At 42.5% G+C, this 24,252-nt stretch overlaps 1 protein-coding gene across 1 annotated transcript in view; it reads right to left on the bottom strand.

Moving 5' to 3' along the window:
- Nucleotides 1-24,252, bottom strand: part of NCS1 (neuronal calcium sensor 1) — a 96,173-nt gene that overhangs the window by 34,173 nt on the left and 37,748 nt on the right. The window contains exon 2 of the mRNA XM_020973563.2: nt 2,428-2,452. Within this exon, the coding sequence (XP_020829222.1) occupies nt 2,428-2,452 (25 nt within the window). The remainder of the gene's footprint in view (nt 1-2,427; nt 2,453-24,252) is intronic.

The following is a 24,252-nucleotide window of genomic DNA, read 5'->3' on the forward strand; positions in this document are numbered from 1 at the left end:
AGATTAGTTGACAGCAGTCACTAATCCTGAAGCAAAGCGGTCAGCCTCAAGGGCTAGTGGCAGAAGGGGTGGTAGAAGGAACATCAGTACTGAAAAGCTCCCTGGGGAGGGGCGCCGGTGACACTGGGGGTTCTGAGACTCAACAGAACCAGCTGGATCCCAGAATTATCGAACTACAGATCACAGAGCTGAAAGGTACCCTATGGGTTCACATGGTCCAACCTTCTCATTTTATAGATGGAGAAACCTAAGAGAGGGTGATTTGTCCTAAACCACAGGGCAAGTCAGTGGCAAAAAACCGAGACTAGAACCCAGGTTTCCTGCCTCTTCTACTTTTTCCCTATTGCCTCAATTGGCTTACCTACCCAAACACACTGCACCATCACGCCTATCTCACTCGTCACTCACTATCCCTTAGTTCTTCCAGGTCTTTCTTTTTCCCTGTGAAGGAAAAGCCTTCACTGTTGGAGCTAATCCCACCCATCCCAGGAGCCCCACCCAGATGTTTGTAGACAGCTCCAGTCTAAAGTGACGCAGGTGGGACTGTACAACAGCCCTGTTCCTAGATCTGTCTGGCTGGGGTGGGAGGGAGGATAGGGGGAACAGACTTAAGACTTTTTCATATCAGGTTCCCAAACTTATGATTCATGGACATCGGGATGGGGAGAAGATAAGTAGCTTCTACAGCATCTCTGCTGAAGGGAGAGAAGGAAAGGGAAGCCAAGGCATCCCCGGGGCTCAGTGCTCAGGGGTAGCCAGGAGCATACCCAAAAAAAGAAGAGAAAGGACACTCACTCCTGCTTCCCCAGTTCCTAGAACATAAGCAGTACAAAGAACACACAGAAATCCTGAATTCTAGACACTAACTGGCTGTGTGACCTTGGACAAGACACACCTCATCTCTAAGCTTCAATTATCCCATCTATAAAATGAACTCTGTGTGTGTGTGTGTGTGTGTGAGAGACCTAGCAAAGCACCCCTGGTATTCCATCAAAGTCCAATAAGGACTACTGGAATAACCTAAAATAATAATGACAGCTAGCATGTATATAGCCCTTTAAGGTTTGTGAAATGATAGATGGATTGATAGATAGATAGATAGATAGATAGATAGATAGATAGATAGATAGATAGATAGATAGACAGACAGACAGACAGACAGACAAATAGACAGAAAATCCCATTTCATTCCCCACAACAGCATGGTAAATTTTACATATGAAGAAACTGACGCTCAAAGGGAAAAAGTGATTTGCTCAGAGGTCACACAACTAAAAAGGCTGGATTTGAACTCTGTTCTTCCTGACTCCAAATCCAGCATTTAATCCTCTATACCACCTTGCCTCCTCACCTATAGGGAGAAGAGGCATTGTAAGCCCTGAGGGAAGAGAAAGGAGCAAGGATACTGAGGGATGGGTTGTTTTTCTCTCCTAGAAATAGCCACAATTTCTCAGAAATACCCCGTATCTACAGTTTCCCCATCCAAACCCCAAATAGGCAGACCTAGAAGTGAACTTCAAGCTACAGGGAGCCCTGCACCCTGTCTGTACTCTTTCCTCTCCCCATTCTGCCCCTAGAGGAGACAAAGATGGGGAATATCTCTCAGTTCCCTCTCAGCTGGTAGGGCTTGCAGGAATCAAGCCTGTGCTCTGCACGTAGATGAGCAACCAACCAGGCAGAGCCTCAGAGCTGCAGAATCACAGCTCAGGGAGCAAAGAAAGACGTTTCCTGCTCATCTGGATTCAGGTCCCATCTCTCCCAAGAGCATTGCCCAGCCTGGGCCAGCAGAGCCTCTGTGGCCTTGGATCTTCTGGGCTGTCCTCATCCCTACCTAGGAAAGGGACCAGGGCAATCCTGGCACACTGTTCCTCTCCCACACCCATCCCCACCCAACCCCCAGCACAGATCTCTTCTTTTCCTTTTACCCTTCATTTCCTCCAAAAAACCTGAAAGTGAGAGGCCAGCCCCTGTAAATACTTCTCCAGTGTCACACTGTCAAGGACTTGCCCTCTTTGACTCAGCACCCAAGGGAATGTCTTCCCCACCCCTAGAGGGGCCTTGACTATAGAGGCCCAGTTTCACTAGGGAGCAACAGGGCCTGAATCTAGAAGTGTAAGAAATATTCTGTCATTTCTGTAACTTTTCTGCATTTTGGAACAATTAATCCATGTGTTAAATCATAATTCAGCTCCATTGGTGGGGATTGGTAGGCCTCAGACCAGGCAAATTAATTCCAGTATGAAGCACGGAACCAGGGGTATGCGACAGGGGAAACTTTGAAACTATATTCAGATATATATGTGGTATCCAACACCCACATTCTTTCTGCTCCTCTGCTCTACAGAAGACTGTTTCAGCAAATATTAGCCCCACTCTCTCCTAAAGGAGAATCTGAAAGGTATAAGAAACTGGAAGACAGGTACTCACCACTGCTGGACTTCCTTCTCAGTAACTGCAAAAGAGAAGAAGGAAGAAGTTTCAGCAATCAGTCCATTAATAAGCATTTATTAAGCACCTACAATGTGCCAAGCACTATGCAAAGTACAAATTTACTACACTGTAGGAGAGGAGAGGAGGGAGCATGGGGTAGAGAAACACACACAGAGATTAACTCAAAACGTTAAGAGCTGGAAGGGACAATAGACACCATCTAGTTCAATGCCTTCATTTTGTAGGTGGGAAAACCATTATTCCACGGAGAAGTAACTTATCCAAAATTACAGAGTGAGTTAATCTGAGAGCAGGGATTAGAACTCAGAGCCATAGTAATATTATCTTCTAGCAGTAATATCCTTCTACAGTAATATTCCCATTCTACCTTGCTATAGAATGCTGTCAACAGAATTCAAAGGGAAAAGCAACCAAGCCCTGAATACCTACCTCTCATTTTCCTAAAGCCCAGGTCTAATCAATTATGTTACTCCCTTAACCAGTCATTAATCAACTCCGGTGGCTCCCTATTATTTCTATGATCAAATATAAAAATGGCAAATTTTTGTTGTTATGCAATACATACATGTGTGTATGTATATATACACGTATACACACATATATACAGATGTGTATGTATGTCAAATATAGAAATATATATTAAATACATCATATATGTCAAATATAAAGCATTCAAAGCTCTTCAACAACCTGGCCCTAACCTATCTCTCCAGCCCCACTGCACCTAACTTCCTTTTTTATCCTTTCTACAATGCAGGCTAAACTATCCTTGCAGTTCTTGTGCTTGGCATTTTAGGTCCTCTCTCCAGAACTTTGTCTCCCATGCCCAGAAGGCACTCCTTCCTCACTTCTGTCTTTTAGCATCCCTGGTATCCTTCGAGGATCAGCTCAAGTGTCACAGTCTATAAGAAGTCTTTCTTGAAATAATGAACAAGCAGACTTCAGAAAAACCTGGCAAGACTTGTATGGACTGATGCTGAGTGAAGTGAGCAAAACCAGGAAAACACTGTACACACTAACAGCCACATTGCATGATGACTAACTTTGATAGGCTTAGCTCTTCTCAGCAATGCAAGGATCTAAGACAACTCTGAAAGTCTCATGATGGAAAATGCTATCCACATCCAGAGAAAGAACTATAGAGTCTGAATACAGATCAAAGCATACTATTTGCTCTTTTTTTTCCTTCTATTTTGTTTTTGTTTCTTCTTTCTTACGGTTCCTCTCTATTGGTTCTAATTCTTCTTTAAAACATGACTAATGTGAAAAGATGTTTAATAGAAATGTATATGTAGAGCCTATATCAGATTGCACATTGTCTTGGGGAGGAGGGGGAGAAAATGTAAAACTCAAAAGCTTATGGAAGTGAATGTTGAAAACTATAAATAAATTAACTAATTAAAAAAAAAAGTCTTTCTTGAAATCCCAGAGCTAGTACTCTTCCCCAAAACTACCTTCTATCCATTGTGAATTTACCTTTATAGATACGTGCTGTATATCCACATATGTATTTGTGTGTATGTGTGTATATATATGCTGTATATCCACATATGTGTATATGTAGATATATGTGTATGTATGTATGTATGTATATGTATCTGTAGCACATCCATATATGTATACAGATAGACTATAAGTTCCTCTAGGCCAAGGACTGATTCACTTTTGTCTCCCAATACCTAATGCAGTGCCTGGCACAAAGCAGGGTCTTAATCAATGCTTTTTGATCAACTGAGATTCTTCTCCCACTCTAAGAATGCTTTTGCATTGGTTATGAAGATGCATCCTCTCATGTTACCTTCTTTGAGCAAAGCACCCAGTGCTGGGAGTCTGACCCATCATTCCATAGGCTTCTTAAGCCTCAGTTGTCCCTTTCCTACTGGGATCCCATAGCCTCTGGTCACCAAGCTCCAGGAATTAGCCTCTTAGAGCCTGGGCAGGGCTTCAATTCCTACCAGTCTTATCCTCCCCGCCCAAGCCATGAGTCAACCAATCCACAGCCATGTACTGATTTAATCTGTTGTGGAGGAATCAGAGACAGTAAGACACAGCCTCTTCTGTTGAGGAACTGAGAGCCTGGCATGGCTATGAGTGCTGTAGCATTCTAATCAAATCTTTCTGATACTGGAACCCCTTTGGATGGAGGCCAAGACAAACCCTGCAGCAGGGCATGTCATTGCTAAGCCTCCCTGGAGTGAGCCCTCAGAGGATGCTTCACATCCCCCAGGAAAGGAAGTGCCATCTTCCACCCCAGACAGTACTGACTCACATGGCCTCACTGAGCAACCTAAGCCTGAGAATAACTCAATCCAGTGTTTGGTCTGGAGCAGAGGCCCCAGCGGGGCAAGGCCCTCCATGTGGATGAACGGTTCTTCAGCTTGGCAGAGTTCAAGGGAGCCATTTCTTAAGTAACTGCCATGGCTTGTTTGTGTTGAGTTAGTATTGACTGGAGAAGCTGTCTTCTAAACGGAGCACTGTCCAGAAGCACCTGACAGCAGTCAAAGGAAAAACCCACAGGGAGCCCTCTTCGACATTAATAGCAGCTGAAACAGAGAACCGGCTCTCCTCAACACTCATTTAAGTCAGTTAACAAGGATCTATTAAGTGCCTACTATGTGCTGGGCATTCTGCCAAGTGTGAGAGAGGGAGGGAGGGAGGGAGAAAGAGAGGGAGAGAGAAGCAGAGAAAGGCAAGGAGACAGCCCCTGCTCTCAAGTAGCTCACATTCAAATGAAAAAGACAACATGCAAAAAACTGGTCATACGAGACATACAGATATAGTGTAATTGAGAGATAACCATAGAGGGAAGGCACTAGGAGTGGGGAGACTAAGAAAGACTCCCTACAAAAGGCAGAATCTGAGCTGAGGCTTGAAACAAAGCCAAAAGGCAAAGGTAATGGAGAGCACAGTAAAGATCTATCCCCATTTCCCAATAGGGCAAAGGCTCCTTAGACAAACTTTCCACCTGGGGGTCTCTAACAATGCTGTCTAATCAAGGGGCACAACTAGGCAGAGGCCAGAAGGGCAGCTGCACTGGGAACAACAGTGGATGGGGTACAGAGTTTTGCTCGGTTGATCAGCCTAACTGCAACCACTGCCCTTGTTTCATGTTGATTCAATCACGGTCCTCCTCAAAGAGAGAAACTGCCCTTGTTTCATGTTGATTCAATCACGGCCCTCCTCAAAGATAGAAACTGTGCTTTCTACTCATTCATCAATTTATTCAAAAAGCATTTATTAAGCACCAGAAGAATACTTCTAGGTTTGGAGGAGATGACAATTAAGTTCATCATGGTAGTAAAAAACAAACTGCTGTGGGAAGCAGCCTATCACAGTGAAAGAAAAAAATCAACCATTGGTCACAGGACCTGGATTCAAATGTGAACCTGCCACTTATTACCCACGTGACCTTGAGCAAATCATTTACCAGCGGTAAAAAGTGTGTGTGGGTCAACTAGATGGCATTTAAGGAATCTTTCAGTTTTAAATCTAAAATACAATGGCCCCTTGTACAGGATTTTGCACATAGTAAGTAATCAACAAGTGTGGACCAGCTAGAAATATTTTCTATGTGGTGGGCAGTCTTGAGAGTTGGGGAAAGTGTCCTCAGGGAAACTAGAAATGTGGACAAAGAGGAAGGATATGATTCTTAGAGCTCAAACAGTGTCATGGTCCCCCCTTTTTCCTCCCATGGGTACTCTGACTCAGAACATGTGGAGATGAAATCTCAGTGTTCTCTCTGCTCCTTAGACCAGATGTAGACACTTGTTCTGCATTTAGACACTGCCCTGAGATCTAGGGGTTAGCAAGTCTGATCAAGATGAAGAGGCAGAAGTTATTAAATCCAAAGAAGAAGTTACTAAACCTGATCTGGATTTGGAGTTAAGAAGATCTCTATTCAAATTCAGCCTCAGGCACTTAATAACTTCATGACCCTAAACACATCACTAAACCTGTCTGTGCTTCAATTGTCTCATCTGTAAAAGGAGGGGCTTAGGTTTGATTTACCATCCCTTCCAGTGCGAAATCTATGATCTCACAGATGATTTTTGAACTCATAGAACTACAAACACACGCTTGCTCCCTGTCTTCTCACATCCCATTTGAAGAGTGAAATAGGATGTAAGGGAAAAAATTCTGGATCGGGAATCAGAAAATCTGGGTTCTGGCTCTAAGCCATTGTAAGATCTTGGATAACAGGCTGCACTTTGGTTTCCTGATCTATAAAATGGGGCTATTGGGACTAAAGGGTCTCTAAGGGGACTAGCTCTAACTTTCTTTGCTCTGAGGCCCCTTCCAGCTTTGATATTCAATATTTCTATGTCTCTACTAAGTCTTGGCCCAAACTAGAGATTCTGCTGTTTACCAATGAGTTCCCAGGAATCTTGAAGAAAATCAGACTGTGCCACAGAAAATCTCAACCCCTCTTGCTAAAAATCCCTAATCAAGCAAAAAGGTGCGTGCGCGTGTGTAAAGATAGATATACATATTTTCACACCTATCTATCATAGAGACCACTGGGTTAGAAGGATCTTAGACATCAACTCTAACTGCATTGTTTCACAGATTGTTGTCGTGCAGTAGTTTTCAGTCATATCCGACTCTCCCTGACCCCATTTGGGGTTTTCTTGGGAAAGATAATGGAGTGGTTTACCATTTCCTTCTCCAGCTCATTTTATAGATGAGGAAACTGAGGCAAACAGGGTTAAGTGACTTGCCCAGGGTCACACAGCTAATAAGAATCTGAGGCCAAGTTGGAATTCAAGTCTTCCTGACTTCAGGCCAGGTGCTCTATCCTAGCTGCCCCTTTTTTCACAGATAAGCAGACTAAAATCTCAAGTCGTCAAGTGATTTACCCAAGGTTTCACAGGTGGTAATATGTGGCAGGCCATGACCTGAATGCTGTTCTTCTGATTTCAAAGCCTTGGGTTCTTTGTACTATATCACAACAAGAGGAGAATAAAAGATGAGGAAGTCCGGTCGACAGCTAGGCTTTTGCATTCCCCGTCTCCAACAACCTACCCTAAAACTAGTCCTGCCTGCCCTCCCTTAGAGTTTAAGATTGGCAGGGAAAAGCAGGAAGAAGCATGAACTTCCTGGCTCTTCCACACTGAAGGCTTCAATTCCAGAACACGAAGTCCTGAACCCAAAGCTGTGATTGGGTACTTCCTCCCCCCACCCCCCTTCCATGTTAACCTGCTAAACCATGAATGGTGCCCAAAGGGCAAATTCTTTATTCAACTAAGAATTAAAACAAACATTTTTGTTTTGAGGATTTAAATTTTTTTGTCTTTATTGCAATTTTTTGTTTCCATATCCCTTTCATTTCCAAATATCCTCCCATCTCCTTGTAACATAGTATAAAAAGGAAAGAGGGAGGAAAAAAGCATTTCTATAAAACTAACCCCTTGTCAATGAGCCTGATGGTATATGCAGTGTTCCACACCCATAGTCCTCTAGTTCTAAAAAGGGAGTGAGGGAGATGCACTTTCTCAACTCTGCTTCACTGTAGAAGCCTTTGCAGATTGTTCTCTTGATCTTGCTTACTTCATTTTACATCGGTCCATAAATCTTCTCATGTTTCCCTGAATTCTTCACTTCCCATTATGGGACGGCTAGGTGGTGCAATGAATGGAGCACCTGGCCTCGAGTCAGGAAGATCTGAGTTCATATCTAGCCTCAGACACTTACTAGCTGTGTGACTCCAGGACAAGTCACTTAACCCTATTTGCCTCAGTTGTAAATGAGCCAGAGAAGGAAAAGGCAAACCATTCCTGTATCTATGTCCAGAAAACCTCAAATGGGGTCATGAGGAGTCAACAACAATAACGACAAATCCCAATATGGTTATTGATTTGGGGATTTTTTTTTCCTGAAAAACACCAATGACTTTTCAAACTAACTTGAACCTGCATATTTTCTAAACTAAGACATTCACATGTGCTTTGAACTGAACTCACATTTTACTGCTTTCAGTCCTCAGGGGACTGTTTCCCCATTTCTAATAGATTCAAACCACCATGAAGTGCCCACTGAACTTCCATTCTCTCACTTGTCTTCTTGTCCCTTTTCTTCTCTGGTCCCCAACCCTATGATCCAGAGTGGCAGATAAATTCAAAGAGGCATCATCAGCTTAAGTGATGTGGGTACAGCTACACTTCAGGGGACAGGGGACAGGCCAGGGAAGGAGGGGGCATTGGGGTTACTTTCTCTAATAATACCCATCCCCTGATTTCTCTGGTTTTCATTCTTAGTTTTCTCATCCATCTGGTCTGAATCATCCTTTAATGTCAACCTATGTCATGCCAAGAGACCTCACAAGAGAAGTTCTCCCTCCTCCATTTTCTGCATAGATGGGAGGTTATGGGTATGGAATGCCACATAGAATATCACACTTTTTTGATATGTTGTTTAGTTTTACTGAACTATTTTTCCCCCTCTTTTTTCTGATTCTCTGGAAAGGAGAGTGGGGAAGAGATGTAGGTGTTGGAAAAACAAAAATTATCCTTGAAAACGTGTTTTTAAAAGGGAGTACTCTCAGAGGATTCTGACTAACAGAGGCACCCTAACTTGACCATTACATTGGCTACTTGGGTTGACCATATTTGGAAACTATTAAAGGGACTGTGTGACCAGAATCAAAAATCCTACTAAGGCTCAGAGTAGAGATAGCAGGACCAGGTCAGGAATCAGTCAAGGAGGCCAGCATTAATCCCCTCTCCCAAGTCCTTACCCCCTTCAGGGAAGAAAGCACTGAGAATATTATCAGAAAGACAAGGTATATAATGACCACAATGATGTAAACAATACTGATATACATCAGAATTCTGATCAACAGAGTGATTAATCATAGCTTCAGGGAACTCAAGGATCCCTGGTGAAGTATTCCTTCTTCCTCTCAGTGGAGAGGGGGTGGTATGGGGGGGCAGAATTAAGCACACATTAGGAGCAGCCAGATGGCACCATGGAGAAAGATTTGGGCCTGAAACCAGGAAAAACTGAGTTTAAATTCAACTTTAGACATTTACTGTCTGTCTGACCCCAGGCAAGTCATTTACCCTCTGTTTGCCTCATTTTCTTCATCTGTAAAATGGGAACAATAACAGCACCTATTTCTTGGGGTTATTGTGAGAAGCAAATGAGACAATAATTGTAAAGTGTTTATTAAAACAGTACCTGGCACATAGTAAGCACTATACAAATGTTAGCTATTATTATTATTATTATTATTATTATTATTATTATTATCGATCAGACATAACCAGTGTGTTGATTTGCTTTATTTGTCTGTTCTTCTTTGTTGCAAGGGAAGTATTTTGAGGGTTGAGGGAATGGTTGGGAAGTGACAAAGATGCTATTTGAATTAAAAAAATAGAAAAGATGTTCAATTCCTTAGGTGTAATGGTGAGTCAGTCCAGTGGCAAATTGCTCCCTTAATTTGTCAATCCCTTTGATACTGGATCCCAGACTAATAGAAAAACCCACTCTCCAATTACGCTGCTTATTCTTTCATCCCCATCCATTTTAGTCCTATTTCCAAAATGTTCCGCTCCTACCCTGCCTGCCTCTTCCACCATGCTTTCTGGAATGCCCTCTCTACAATTGACAAACTTCCCTCCATTTCAGAGGCTTTTCTTCTAATGCTTCTTCCATCTTCTATCACTTACCAAGACCTGACTCCCCCTGAATTATACCTGTATACCGAATTATCCTTTCTCCAGTAAGTACTGGATGTACCTTTGCTCATATCCCACCCACACACAACTCATTGGTCCTAGAGGAAGAGTCATAATATTCCTTGCTCCCCACTGTCATTGCTACACTCTCCCTGTACTACCACCATTCAGCAATCTCTCCATCTATGACATTTACTCTATTTAAATGTGTCACCTAATCGAGACCCTGGTGGCTGCTACCTACCTATTCCAAGGATACTCTCTCTTTTCTCAGTGATTTAGTTAAAGCCTGTATCACAGTCTTCCTCTCCGCTTTCATTTCACTTTTCTCACCTAGGAGACTTCAACATACATGTTCCTCTTTCCTCAAATACAATAAACTGCCACTTCCTCAGTCAAGTCAATTTCCATGACCTCTTCCTCTCCACCTTAGTGTATTTAAACACAAAGATAATCATACGTTTGATCCTGCCATCACTCATAAGGGTTCCACTTCTATGATCAAGAATTCTAAACTTCCTTAATTTTGTCATCATTTCTTATCCCTGCCTTATTCTTCTGGAACCTAATATCCTTCCTTACTATGATTTCAAATTCCTCCACCCCTCACAATTCTTTCCCAGGCTATACTGTCCTCCCTTCCCAATCTTGATGCTTTAGTGGACCAACTCTATACCATCCTCTGTTCTGGACATTCTTATTCCTTCCTTCATGCCAAATTCCAACCCCGGATGTTACTCTCTTCATCTATATTCTCCACTCCTACTCACATACTCCCAAATGAAGCTAAAAAGTCACAAAACTATACCAAACAGCTCCACTATGAATTTTTGTCATCCGGTCTCAAATGAGCCCTTACTGCAGCAAGGCAATACTTTCTCTCCTCCGTAACTGTTTCTCTATCTCACTCATCATAGCAACTATTACAAACTTTCTTTTCTCTTCTTAAGCCTCCAACAGCATCCCTTCTCTCCCCTGTCAGTTGAGGAACTCATCTCATACTTAACAGAGAAAAATGGAGGCTGCTTACCTTGGGCTTCCTCTTTTCTCCTCCTCCTCATCTCACAAACTCTTGATTTCATCCCTCACTATTCTCTCCTTTATTACACTCTCTGACGAAGAAATGACCCTTCTCCTCACCAAGACAAACCCCTCTATATACCTTTGATCTGTAACTTATCATCTTCTCTTACAGATTTGCCCCTACTGTCATCCTTTCCCCTTCTGTCAATCTGTCTCTGTCTGTCTGTCTCTCTGTCTCTCTCTCTCTCTCTCTCTCTCCAACTCTTCCTATCTACTGGATCCTTCTCTGCTGCCCACAAACACATTCCACATCCAAGTCTCCCCCATTTTTAAAAACCCCTCACTATATCCTACCATACCCTATATCTAGCATTGTACGTCTTTCCTTCCTTTCTCAGGCAAACTCCATGAGAAAGCCACCCATGTTCATTGCCTCTACTTTCTATCCCTTCTCATTCTTCTTAACCCTCATGCAATATGGTTTTTGAATCTGTGGCACTGAACTGAAACTGCTCTCCAATCCTTCTGGACCTCTCAGTAGCATCTGATATTGCTGACCACCCTCTCCTCCTACACACTCTCTCCCCTCTGCATTTTCGTAACACTGCTGTTGGTTCTCCTATCTCTCTGAGAGTTCCTCATTTTCTTTCATATATTCATTAGCCATCTCTCTCTCTCTCTCTCTCTCTCTCTCTCTCTCTCTCTCTCTCTCTCTCTCTCTCATACACACACACACACACACACACACACACACACACACACACACACACAGAGTGGGTGTATCCAAAGGCCTGCCCTGGACCATCTTCTGTTTTCATTCTAGGACAACTAAGTGATGTAGCAGCCTAGAGTCAGGAAGACCAGAGTTCAAGTACAGCCTCAGATACTTCCTAGCTGTGTGACCTTGGGCAAGTCACTTAACACTATTTGCCTCCGTTTCATCTGTAAAATGAGCTGCAGGAGGAAATGGCAGACTACTCCAGTATCTTTGCCAAGAAAATCCAAATGGGGTCATGAAGAGTTGGACATGACTAAAAACAAACAACAAAAATCCCAAAGGCATGTCCTGAACCATCTTCTCTTTTCTCTCACTTGTTGACCTCATCAATTCCCATGGCTCTATTATCATCTCTATATATCAAGCCCTAATCTCCCTCCTGAGCTCCAGTTCAGTGTTATCAACTGCCTACTAGACATTTCAGCTCGAGTGTCCCAAAGGCATCTCAAATTCAACATGCCAAAAACAGAACTCATTTTCCCCCAAAATCTCTTCTGAACTTCCTTAATTACTGAGGATACCACCATCCTTCAGTTACCCAGGTTCACCACATCTCAGTGTTATCCTTAACTCCCCATTCTCACCCTATGTATCAAATCAGTTACCAAAACATTTCACTCTATCCCTACATCTCTTACACATGCTCCTTCCTCTCTACTCAACACAGTCACCACCTCTCACCAGGACTACTGCAATACCTTCTACTTGCCTCAAGCTTCCCCTCCTCTAATCCAGATATGACCATGTCACTCTGCTTACTGAATCAACTCCAGTGGCTCCCCATCATCTCCCAGATCAAATTCAAAATTCTGTTTGGCTTTCAAAACCCTTCACAACCTACCCACCCGCACTACCTTTGCAGTCTTCTTACATCCAACTCCTTGCCCTGTCCTTTATAATCTAGTGACACAGACCTCCTGGTCGTTCCACAAACAAGACACCCTGTCTATCCACTCCACTCATTTTCTCTAGCTGTCTCCCATTCCTGAAATGCCCTCCCTCTTCATCTCTGCCTATTCATTTCCCTGGCTTCCCTTAAGTCTCAACTAAAATTCCCACAGGAAGCCTTTCCCAACTCCTCTTAATTCTAGTCTCTTTCCCATTTTTAATTATTTCCTATTTATTCTGTACTTAGCTTATTTATACATATTTGTTACTTGTTGTCTACCTCCATTAAATTGTGACCTCCTTGAGAGTAAGGACTGTCTTTTTCTTCTTTTTGTATCCCCAATGCTTAGCACGTAGTAGGAGCTTAATAAATGTTTACCCACTGAATGTCTAACCTCTCCTCTGCATAGCCATCAAAGTATAAAGTACAGGTCTGACCATGTTGCTCTCCCCTTCCATTATTCAATAAACCACAGCATCTCCCTATTACCTCTAGGACCTACCTCCCCGATTTGGCATTTAAATCTCTTCACCCCTGAGCCCCTTTCAGCTTTTCTAGTCTTCTTACCCTTAAACTCCCCTCCATGTACTCTTTGGTCCAGCCGTACTGTATACTTGCTCTTCTTCATACTCAGAGACAGTTGGTGGCACAGTGGATGGAGTGCTGGACTTGAAGTCAGGAAAACCTGAGGTCAGATCCAGCCTCAGACACTTACTAGATGTGTGACCCTTGCAAGTCGCTTAACCTCTGTTTGCCTCAGTTTCCTCATCTGTAAAATGGGATAATAATAGCACCTTCCTCCCAGGGTTGTTAATGAGGATCAAATGAGATAATATTTGTAAAGCGCATAGCACAGTGCCTGACACATAATAAGCCCTACATAAGTGTTAGTTATTCTTATCAGAGCTCTATTTCCAATCATTGTGCCTTGGCTTTCCTTCATGCCTACAATGCCCTCCACACCTCTGCCTCCTGGAATCTCTAGTTTCCTTAAACACTAGCAGTTTCAGGAGGTTTTTCCTTATCTTCTTAGCTGCTAGTGCCTTCCTCTCCAAGATTAATTTGTGTATGTCTTGGATATTATCTCCCCCATTAGGTTGTACATTCCTTGAGGTCGCCCAGAGATTGTTTTACTTTTGCCTTTGTATTCCTAGCACTGAGCACAGTGCTGGGAACATAATGCGCACTTAATAAAGTCTTGGCAATTAAGATTAATTGAAGAAACAAATTCAGAAAACAAGACCAACTGTGATGCTGATAACTTTGAATCTCGTTTTCAATCTTAGATTTGAGAAGCCAAAGGTAGCATTATTCCACTCAGCAACTTTAGGTTTCTGCTGGGACTTGGGGACTCAGGATTAGGAAACCTACTTCAGAGTCCAGGCCAAAGAAGCAGCCAGGACTTGGAATGATCTGAGACCACACCAACAGTCCCCTGACCCTCCAGGGCCCAGAGACGAGCCTACTTTGGGAATCTCCTGGTTAGCAGGCTCCTTAACCTTCCAAACCAATCTTAAAAGCTGCAATAGGACTAAAATTGAGTAAGATAATGAGGCAGAGGGAAGATGTGTCAATGTGCAAGCAGCTGATAAAAATAGAGACCGAGGCAGCGGGAGAAGATGCCAATTACCTAGGATGGCAAGACCTCAAATAAAAGAAAGCAATTTTCTGAAAGAAAGGTTTCAAATGCATCTGGCTGGAGATACAGGCTAGGGGGAGGGGAGCACAAGCTTGCTCCATAGCAATGGAAAAAAGAAGAAAGTAGGTATGGCCCAGGCAAGCCAAACATGAGATGACGAGGGAAGGGTGCAGGGGAGAGAAATAGAAGCCAGAAGGATTCTGATGTGGAAAATCACCCCTACCTCCACAGTCAACAGATAAGAGTGGGATTCAGGGCCAGGGAGATGAAGGACATGAGAACTGTCAGGCTGGAGGTCAACTGGTCCATTCCTCTGTATCTCCAAAGGAAGAGATTTCACAGGTCTCCAGCTACCTGTTTCATTGTCTGACTAATCTTACGCCAGACCAGAGATAAAAGAAAAGGGTCCATGGCTATAATACTCAGCACTACCCCTAAAATCCGGAGAGTCCTAATAAGTATTTGTATAGCTCAGATCTCCCTAAAGTCCCCAGGGAACAGAGCATCCTAACTTCAGGAATCTGGATAGCAGAAAAACCTCTAATGTTCCAGATTCTCCCATCCGCAGTGGGGGAAGGGAGAACAACTGTGGGAGGGATCCCAGGGGAGCAGTATATAGTAATGACAGCAATAATGGTATTATTATGATAATGATAACAAATAATAATACAAAATCATCATTATTATTTTAATAATAATTCCAAAGTGCTTTAATTTGAATTATCTTATTTGATCTTATGAATACCCCTATGAGATAGTGCAAATTATTCCCATCTAGTAGATGAGGAAATTGAGACCCAGACAGGCCAAATAACTTCCCTAGAACTGCACAGTCGTAGAAGGGATAGGACTACAGCTTAGGTCTCTTCACCCCTTCATCCTCCCCACCAGCGTGCAGAGCTATTCCCACTGCATGCATGATGTTCCTTTACTGACACTGCCTTGCTTTTCAGTCTCAGTGGGTGCTCCCAGGAGAGGGTTTGTGTTTTCCTTTTGACAACTTATCCAATGCAGGACAAAAAGAAGGGAATGCTGGAAAGGTAGGTGCTCTGCCAGCATGTCCTCCCTCCATCAATGTTCCTGTATTTTTGAAATGTGAGTTGGAATGGACCTTTCCCCAGTAGCCCTAGAAGCTTCTGTGATGCAGGCAGGCAGCAGGGAGGCCAGACAAGGCCGGATTAGCCTCTTCCCCACGCCCTGAGCACCACTGCTGGCCCCTGTGGGGAGATGCTGCATAATGTGTGCAGACGGCCAAGCCCAAGAGAAAAGGGAGAGAAGCCACCTCTTTTAAATAGTAATTAACCTTTAGGAAAACAAGATCCCTTGAAGGTTTGCTCCCAGCTTTGTAAAAGGACCTGAGAGCTTTTAATTGCTCCACAGCTGGGGCCAAAGATGAGGAGCTTTCATCTTCTGTTCTAACCATCTGCTCCTTCCTCTCTCCCACAGCCCCCCCTCCAGTAGTTTCCATTCTCTGTCAGAATCCTGAACGCCCGAGAGCTCTGGTGTGCTCAGCCTTGCCTCATTTCTGTGACATTTTCCTCATCCTCAGTTCTGTGACTGACTTTTGTAGATTCCATTCAAAAACTACTGTGAGGGCATTCTAGATGTGGATGGGTAGCTGTGCCCCACCAGGGCTCTTCTCCCTGACTCTTTCGTCAGAGGAACAATGCCAGACAAATAAACTAGACCTGTCCAGCTGTCTACCTTTACTAGGCAAGGCCAGGGAAAGAGGAAATATTCGTGTCTTGTAGTATTGATTCAGGCAGCTAGGTGGTACAATGGATAGAGCCCCCAGCCCTGGAGCCAGGAAGACCTGAGTTCAAATCTAACCCCAGACACAGTAAGCTAGTAAGGCTGTGTGACCCTGGGCAAGTCACTTAGCCTTGTTTGCCTCAGTTTTCTCATCTATAAAATGAGCTGGAGAAGGAAATGGCAAACTACTCCAGTATCTTTGCCAAGAAAAACCCAAATAGGATCACAGAGTCAGACACAACTAAAATGACTGAACAACAACAAAAATGTATTGATTCAGTCTTCTCTTAGCTCTCTCACTACATAGATACATGACCCAAGGATCACTTCCTTTCCTTTGCTTTCTCTGAGCTTCAGTTTCATCATCTTTAAAATAAGGAGGGAGTGTTAGATGATTTCTGTGGCTCTGACGTTATGTGAAAATATATCATCAATTCCCAAAGCTCTGTGTAAGAGCAGAACATGACGTCTCAGCAACAGCTGTAAAGCTGACAGGAAATTCTGGTTCAAAGATGAACAACACCTGGTATTCAACAAAACAGCTTTCTACAAACAAACCTGGTGGGGAGGTAAGGAACAAGCAGGGGTAAAGGTCAGTCTCCAGAGCCCCAAGGTTGCCCTCTCCTGGGAGATATAGGAGGGTACTCTCCAAAGCAATTGGTTTTGCTAGCTAAACATCTTCACTTCACCATTTGCCAGGCATCAGCTAACAAGCATTTATTAAGCATTTATTATATGCCAAGCATCGTACAAAGCTCTAGAGATACAAAGATAAAATTACACCATCCGTGTCCTCAAGGAGTTTACATTCTAATGGCAGAGACAACATGCAACATTGAAGTATATATAATATATACAAAATGAATGAGGTAGTTTAGAATCCGCTAACAGCTAAGTGGGTGTGGGAATGGGAGGGGAGGGATGGTGTATGAGTTGAGTCTTGAAAAAAAAACAGAAGATAGTGTTGTGTGTAGATTAGCAAGTGGGCCAGTATACCTGGATGTATAAGAAGACTAGAAAAGTAGAAAGTGACCAGGTTTTGAAGAGATGTCAAACAAGAATTTATGCTTGATCCTAAAAGCAAGAGGGAACCACTGAAGTTAACTGAATGGGGAGGTGGAGGAGAAGGGGAGGGACAGCAGGTGTGATATGATTAAACCTTCCCTTTAGGAAAATCACTTTAGTAACTGTGGAAGATAGATTGGAGTGAGGAGAGGCTTGAGGCAGGAAGATCAAATAAGGAGTTCTTGCAATAGTCCAGGAGAGACATTATGAGGGCATGAACTAGGAACTAGGGCTGTGACTATGAATGGAGAGAAGGAGATAAAAACAACAGGGCAACTAATTGGATTTGGGAAGTGAGCAACAGTGAGGAGTTGAGGATAATCCCAATGTAATAAACCCAGATGACTAGGGTGCCCGAGGTTGGGGGGGAAAAAAAGTTAGTTCATCAAAGGGGTAGTTTGAGGGGGAAAGAGAATAAATTCTGTTTTGGGCATAAATTTGAGATGCTGATGAGACATCCAGTTGGAACTGTCTAACAGGCAATTGCTTCCAGGATCAAATGAACTGGTTGGTACTCAGGAGAGAGACTATGGCTGGATATATATGTAGCATACATATGATGACTAGACTCATAGAAGCTGATACAGTATACAGAGAGAGTATAGAGAGAAAAAGACAGAGCCTTGGTATACCCAGTTAGTGGACACAATACAGATAATGAATGAGCAAAGATAACTGGGAAGGAGAGTTCAGAAAGGTAGAAGAAAGAAAGGAGAGCACTGTCATTAAAAAGCCTAAGGACAGAAAGTATCCAGAAAGAGAGGGTGATTGCAGAGGTCTCAAGACAGTTGAGGATTGAGAAGCCATTAGATTTGGCAAATAAAAAATAATTGGTCAACTTTGGAGAGAGCAGTTTCAGTTCAGCAATGAAATGAGAAGCTAAATTGCAGAGGGTTAAGAGGGGAAGGAGATGAAGTGGGATCCACACTGACTGTGGATAACTTTCTCAAGCGTAGATAAGAAAAGGAGGACATTGTAGGACAACAATAATTGGAAATAGTAAGATCTAGTGAGGATTTTTTAAGGATGGAGAAGATTTCTTTGTAGTTAGCAGGAAAATAACCAGTAGACAAGGAAAGAATGGAGATTAGAGAGAGTGGGAAAAAGAATGGAGCAATCTGCTAAAGAAGACATATGGGACTGAGGGTGTATGGAGAGGTATGGGCCTTGGTGAGAAAAAGCTTCTCTTCATCAAAGACTGGAGTAAAGGAAGAAATGGTGGGTGAAGATTTCAAAAGGTTGTGCTGTGAGGAGGAGGGAAGAGAGTTCTCAATGAATTCTCTCTCTCTTTCTCTCTCTCTCTCTCCCATAAAGTTTGAGAGGCAAGAACTTCAACTAAAAGAGTGGAGTGAGGGAGTTCTATTCGTACAGGCTTCCTTTTGGTTTGGGATGGCTGCTATAGGGAGAGATGGAGTAGTTAAAGGGTTGCCTAGCTTCAGTGAGGGACCAACTAAGATTAGAAAAATCTGGGTACAGATTAGTAGGGACTGTTAGATCCTAAACTCCAGAGCTTCCACTGGGTTAGCTAGCCCAGATCTCAGACCAGTATTGGCATGTTTTGAAATCTGGTGCCCAAGACCACAGGATTTGGGTCCTTTAGAGAAGGATTTTAGACATTTTATAATCCAACCCCTTTAATTTTCAGGTGAATAAACTGAGAAGTTAAATAATTTAACTAAGGTCACACAGCTAGTATAAAGCAGAAGAGCTAAGCTTCAAATCCAGACAGTAAGATCATACCTAAGTGTTACGGGAATTTTTTATTTTTGATTTCCTTTTTTATTACTGGTGACCAGGGCCATTTTTCCTAGTTAGGAGGTTATTGAGCTGGCTGAAACCTGTCCCAAGGGATGTAAAAATTTACTTAAGGTCTCAAACATTCCTCAAATAAGAGGCCAAAAAGGGAGTCAAGGCTTTCCCAAGTAATTGGGCCTGTTTTATTGATGAAAAGCTTTCCCCTGACACACCCAAGAGATTTTATCATTGAAAGAATTCCTCCATTCAGGGCCCTGGGGTTATCTTTGGGACAAGTAAATCTCCTCCTCTTAATTAGCCCACTATGACTTCTTTAAAAATTAACCCCATAGTTTTGTAAATGTGGGATTTTGTGAACTCAGTGTTTAAATCTGTAACTTAGTCTGCTTACTAATTTGTTCTTAGTTTGTTCAATCTTAATTGAAGGAAGCATGAGATAATGAATCTGTTTGACTAGGCTCATGTGACCTTTATGGCAATTGTTATGTATAAAAATATTTCTGACAAAATTTTTCATTATAAAGGCTTGGTCAGAAACTCCATTTTGTTTAGGGTTATTTTTCTAAATCCTTAGCTCAATCAGAACAAAACCTAGATTTTTACCTCTATAATTTCTGTGTGGAGAAATATTTATTCAGCAGCAGTAACATCACAGGAACTCAAAGGGAAAATATTCTTCTTAATAAAGGATTAGAGATTTAGTATAGAAAGTCACATTGAAGGTCACTTAACCTAATCTCCTTTTTCTACAAATGAGGAGAGTGAGGACAAGCAAGGTGAAGTAATTGATTTGAGGTGAGTAAATGGAAAGGCAAGAATAGGAAGACTGGCCATCCCATTCCTCACCACACTGGCATTGAGGATAGGACCAATATCCATATTCTATGCTAACAAACGTATATCAGTCTGACCGAATGCAGTTCTATTAAAAAAGACTCAATTTGCTCCACAGGCTATCTAAACCAACTTTGAACCATGCTAGGATGGGATTTGGCTGCATTTTCATTGAATGTGGAGGCAAAGAACTGGGGGGTATTAGTTGATTAAGACTTATTTTCCCACTTTCCGTCCCCTTTCCTGGAAGAAAGCCCAATTGCTAAGTAGAGGACAAGGGTCTCCTGAAACTCAATTTGAAAAAAGTCACTCATCTGGGAAGGTTAACAAGAATCTATTAAGTACCTATCCTGTGTCAGGCACATTGTACTAAACTCTTTACAAATATTGCCTCATTTGAGGTGAATACTGTTATTATCCCCATTTTAAAGTTGAGGAAGCTGAGGCAGAGAGAAGCTAAGTGACTTGCCCAGGGTCACACAGCTACTAAGCATCTGTGCTAGATTTGAACTCAGGTCTTCCTGATTCTAGGCCCAGTATAACCCTCAATCCACTATACTACCTTGATTCCTCTTCTAGAAGACTTAGTTTTCTTTACCTACCCTGAACCCAGTTTCAGCCAGACCATTCTCCTCACTGTCCCCTAGCCCATCTTTTCCTTCTCAGCATTGAGCAATACAAGTCCTATGGCCCCCCTGGGACATCTCCAGTAGCCCTGATGGATATCTGGCCAAGCACTGAGATGGCTCTGGAGGAGAAAGTGAGGCTGGTGACTTTGCACAGCCCTCCCTCCCTCAAATCAAAGTAAATTGCAGGTCACATCAACCGTCTCCCTGATGTCATGGTCCTCTTCAAGAATGAAGGGCCCCATTCAAAAATGAAGAATAGCATCCTTTGGCCACAAGCCAAAATCACCAAAATTTCCATCATTCTTTCATTCTTTTGAGATAAGACCTTGTTTCCAGAGGTATCCACCCACCCAGGAATCATTTATTATCTAAGAAGAGTAACACATATACATAAAAATAAATAGTATTACATAATGAGTTGACCTCACAGGGCTTGTATGACCTTGGGCAACTAATAATAATAGCTAATATTTATATAGTGCTTACAATGTGCAAGGCACTGTGCTAAGAGCTTTAAAATTATTACCTTATTTGATCCCCACAACAACCCTCAGAGGTAGGTGTTATTATTATTCCCATTTTTACAGTTGAGGAAACTGAGGCAAAACAGGGCTTAAGCGACTTGCCCAAGGTCACATAGTTAGTAAGTATCTGAGGCTGGATTTGAATTCAGTCTTCCTGACTCCAGGCCCAGTACTTTATCTCCTGTTCCACCTAGCTGCCCAAAATAACTTAACTTTATTGCCCCACACAACTCTCTAAGAAAGTAATTGCAGAGGCAGTGCATCAGTACAGAGAATATTCTTGGTAGGAGTTTCCTATCCCTACTGAAATCACAAATTCAATTTTTTTAAAATTAGGAAACTATATTCCGAACTCAGAAGTGCAAGTTTCTCCCCGCCATATATACAGTCACAACTGCCCCTTATCCAGAAATAATTGTGAGGACAAAGGCTGTATTAAGAGGTGAGAATAACTAGCAAATCTTCACCCAGCCCCATACCCTCACCACCTCTGTCTGATAAACTAGGTCCTACTTTTCTTTTTCTCCCCATCCTTCCCTGAGACATCCTGTGTTTAGCTAAGTCCCTTCCCTTCTATCACTGCCAACCAAGCATGAAATTAATAGGGCTGCCTCTGGGATTCTCACCTCCAATGGGGCACCAGTTTCCAGAATGCCAACAAGAATCAAGTCACTTCTGACTGGGTTAGGCCCCCAGAGTCTTTCCTGTCTGGCCACTACCCTCCAACCCTTCTTGGCTAAGAAATTATTTTTGTGTGCCTCTCAGAGGGCTGGGGGTGGCTCCACCATTTACCTATTCCTAGGAGGTAAGGTCTTATAGGCCAGGCATCAATTTTCAGATGCTCTGCCCAATGACAGAGCCTAGGGATTTTCCCAGCCTGCTTTTCAGAGGGCTGGCCTACTTTGTCCACCCAAGATACCAAAACCTTTGATGAAAGTAGCCTTTTCCTCCCCTTAATTCCTTTACCTGCCTGATCTCATCTAGATTAGATTGCCCCCACTATAATTACTCCCATCTTCGGTCTTTCCCAAAATTATCTTTTCCTGTTATCTACAAACCTGCTAAGGACTCTCCCATCCTAAAAACAAAACACCCCACCCCCAACAACTTCATTAAAATCTACCATTCCAGATAACTACTGTCCTCTATCTCTCCTTTTATCAGCTAAACTTGATAAAAAACCTTCCAATCAGTGCCTGCTCTTCATCTCCTCTAACTCACCTCCTAAGCCTCTACAAACTGGCTTCTGAATTCATCACTCACATGAAACTGCTTTCTCCAAATAAGAGATCATTATCTCTTATTTTTCCAGATACCATGGCTTCTTCACAATTTCTAGCCTTCTTGACCTCTCTGCAGTATCAACATTTGGCACTACTGACCATCCTCTCCTCCTGGATACCATCCTCTTAGTGTTTTTAATTACACTGTTCTTTCTTGGTTGTTCTTCTACTTCTCCATCCCAGTCTACTTTGCTTGTTCATTTGTTCATTATCCATCCCATGCCTACTAACTCTAAATATAACCTGAGGCTCTCTCCTGAGCTATCTTTTCCTTTTACCTTTATACTTCTTTTAGTGATTGACCTTATAAACATCTATGGGTTCAATCACTGTCTCCATGTTGATGACTCACACTGTTAAGATCATCGACCCAAAAAATACATAGCCTGTGGTTGGAGTTGGAATGTACTGTGGAAATGAGAACTGTTTTGAATAAATGAAAGAAAAAAATGTATTCATTAAGCATGTACTATGTGCACTTTAATGCCTAAAGTCAATCTTTACTTTTATTAAGATAAATCTATTGCTCCCCAAAAATCACAAAATGCATTCCAAACAAATAGAAGCAACTCTGAGATTACCCATCAAAGGATCATATATTTAGAACTAGAAAGGACCTTAGAGATCATTGTATCCACTTTCTTCCCTCTGCATTTTATAGATAAAAAAAAATTGAGACTCAGAAGGGTTAAGTGACTTAACGAGAATTACATAGCCTATAAGTAACTGAGGTGGAATTTGAACTCAAGTCTTCCTTTGTCCAAGTCCAATACTACCCAGTATACCACGCTGCCTCCATTTTGGAGCCCTAGTCTGTCTCATGAATTTCAGTCTCATGTCACCAACTTGGGTATGGCTGGAACAGACTGATGAAATGTTTAATTTCTGTTCTTCCCATTCCCCTCTACAGTCTCCAAGCATTTACTGCAAGATTTTTCTATTCCATAAGGTCTCCAAAATTTTTCATATCACCTTAGAAACTATCCTCACCACCCCCCTATATAAAATTACAATTGCCTATAACTTCTTAATTGTAAACGGGGACTATTACAGAGCAGGCCTATAAATGGTTGAGATTGATAGAGATAAGAGAGACAAAAGTCAAACCTCCATCTAAAATAGCTAGGATCTTTCTTTTTTTATCCTAGCTTGGGGGCTCTAAGCTTTGACAGAGAATTTTATGATTTAATGATTGATTTTGACAAATTCCCCAAAACAGAACTGAAACTGGATCTAAGTCTTCTGCCCCTCAGGCTAAAACCACAAGGCAGATAGCCAAGGCAGTCTAATGAAGAGGAAAAGAAAGCAGGTGAGCCATTGTCCTCCCCTTTATAACCCTCCTCATTCCCTCCCCCCTCCAAAATATTCAGTGAAGCAAGGGTGGTAACTAAGGAGTAGGCCCACTTAATGTGGGAAGAAAACCGAATTTTGGAAATACTGGCCATTCCAAAAATTCCATAAATGGAGGGGTAGAGAGAGGGTCAAAGGAAACCCTTCAGCAGACTGGAACCACTCACTTCTCCCCATCAACTTCTCCTAGGGGCTTTATTCTCTTTCCTCTCTCTTTCAAGGAGCTTTTGTCTGCCAAGGAACTTACTTGAGAGACAGTCCCAGGAACACAGTATAAATGTTGAGTCTGATGTCCATTTCCCTCAAAAAAAATACCTCTTGTCCCTGATTGAAGCTCAGCTCAGAGTCAGGAGCCCTGGAAGGCAGGGGGGTGTGGCACCATAGATAGGTACAGCACAGGAGGCAGTGGGGTTTGGGGGTGAAATGATCACCAGTCTTGGGACAAGGAGATTTAGGTTCAGATCCCAGCTTTGCCATTTACTAGCTATTAATCACTTAACTAAGCTTGTTTACGCTTCCTTCCTCACAGAGCTATTGCTTAGAAAAACACTGTTGTAAACCCTCACATAAATGTGAGCTATATGATTGAGGCAAGGGTGGCCTC

This window comes from Phascolarctos cinereus, unplaced genomic scaffold (genome assembly GCF_003287225.1).
Source record: "Phascolarctos cinereus isolate Bilbo 61053 unplaced genomic scaffold, phaCin_HiC Scaffold_2;HRSCAF=192, whole genome shotgun sequence".
NCBI classification, from domain to species: Eukaryota; Metazoa; Chordata; class Mammalia; order Diprotodontia; family Phascolarctidae; genus Phascolarctos; species Phascolarctos cinereus.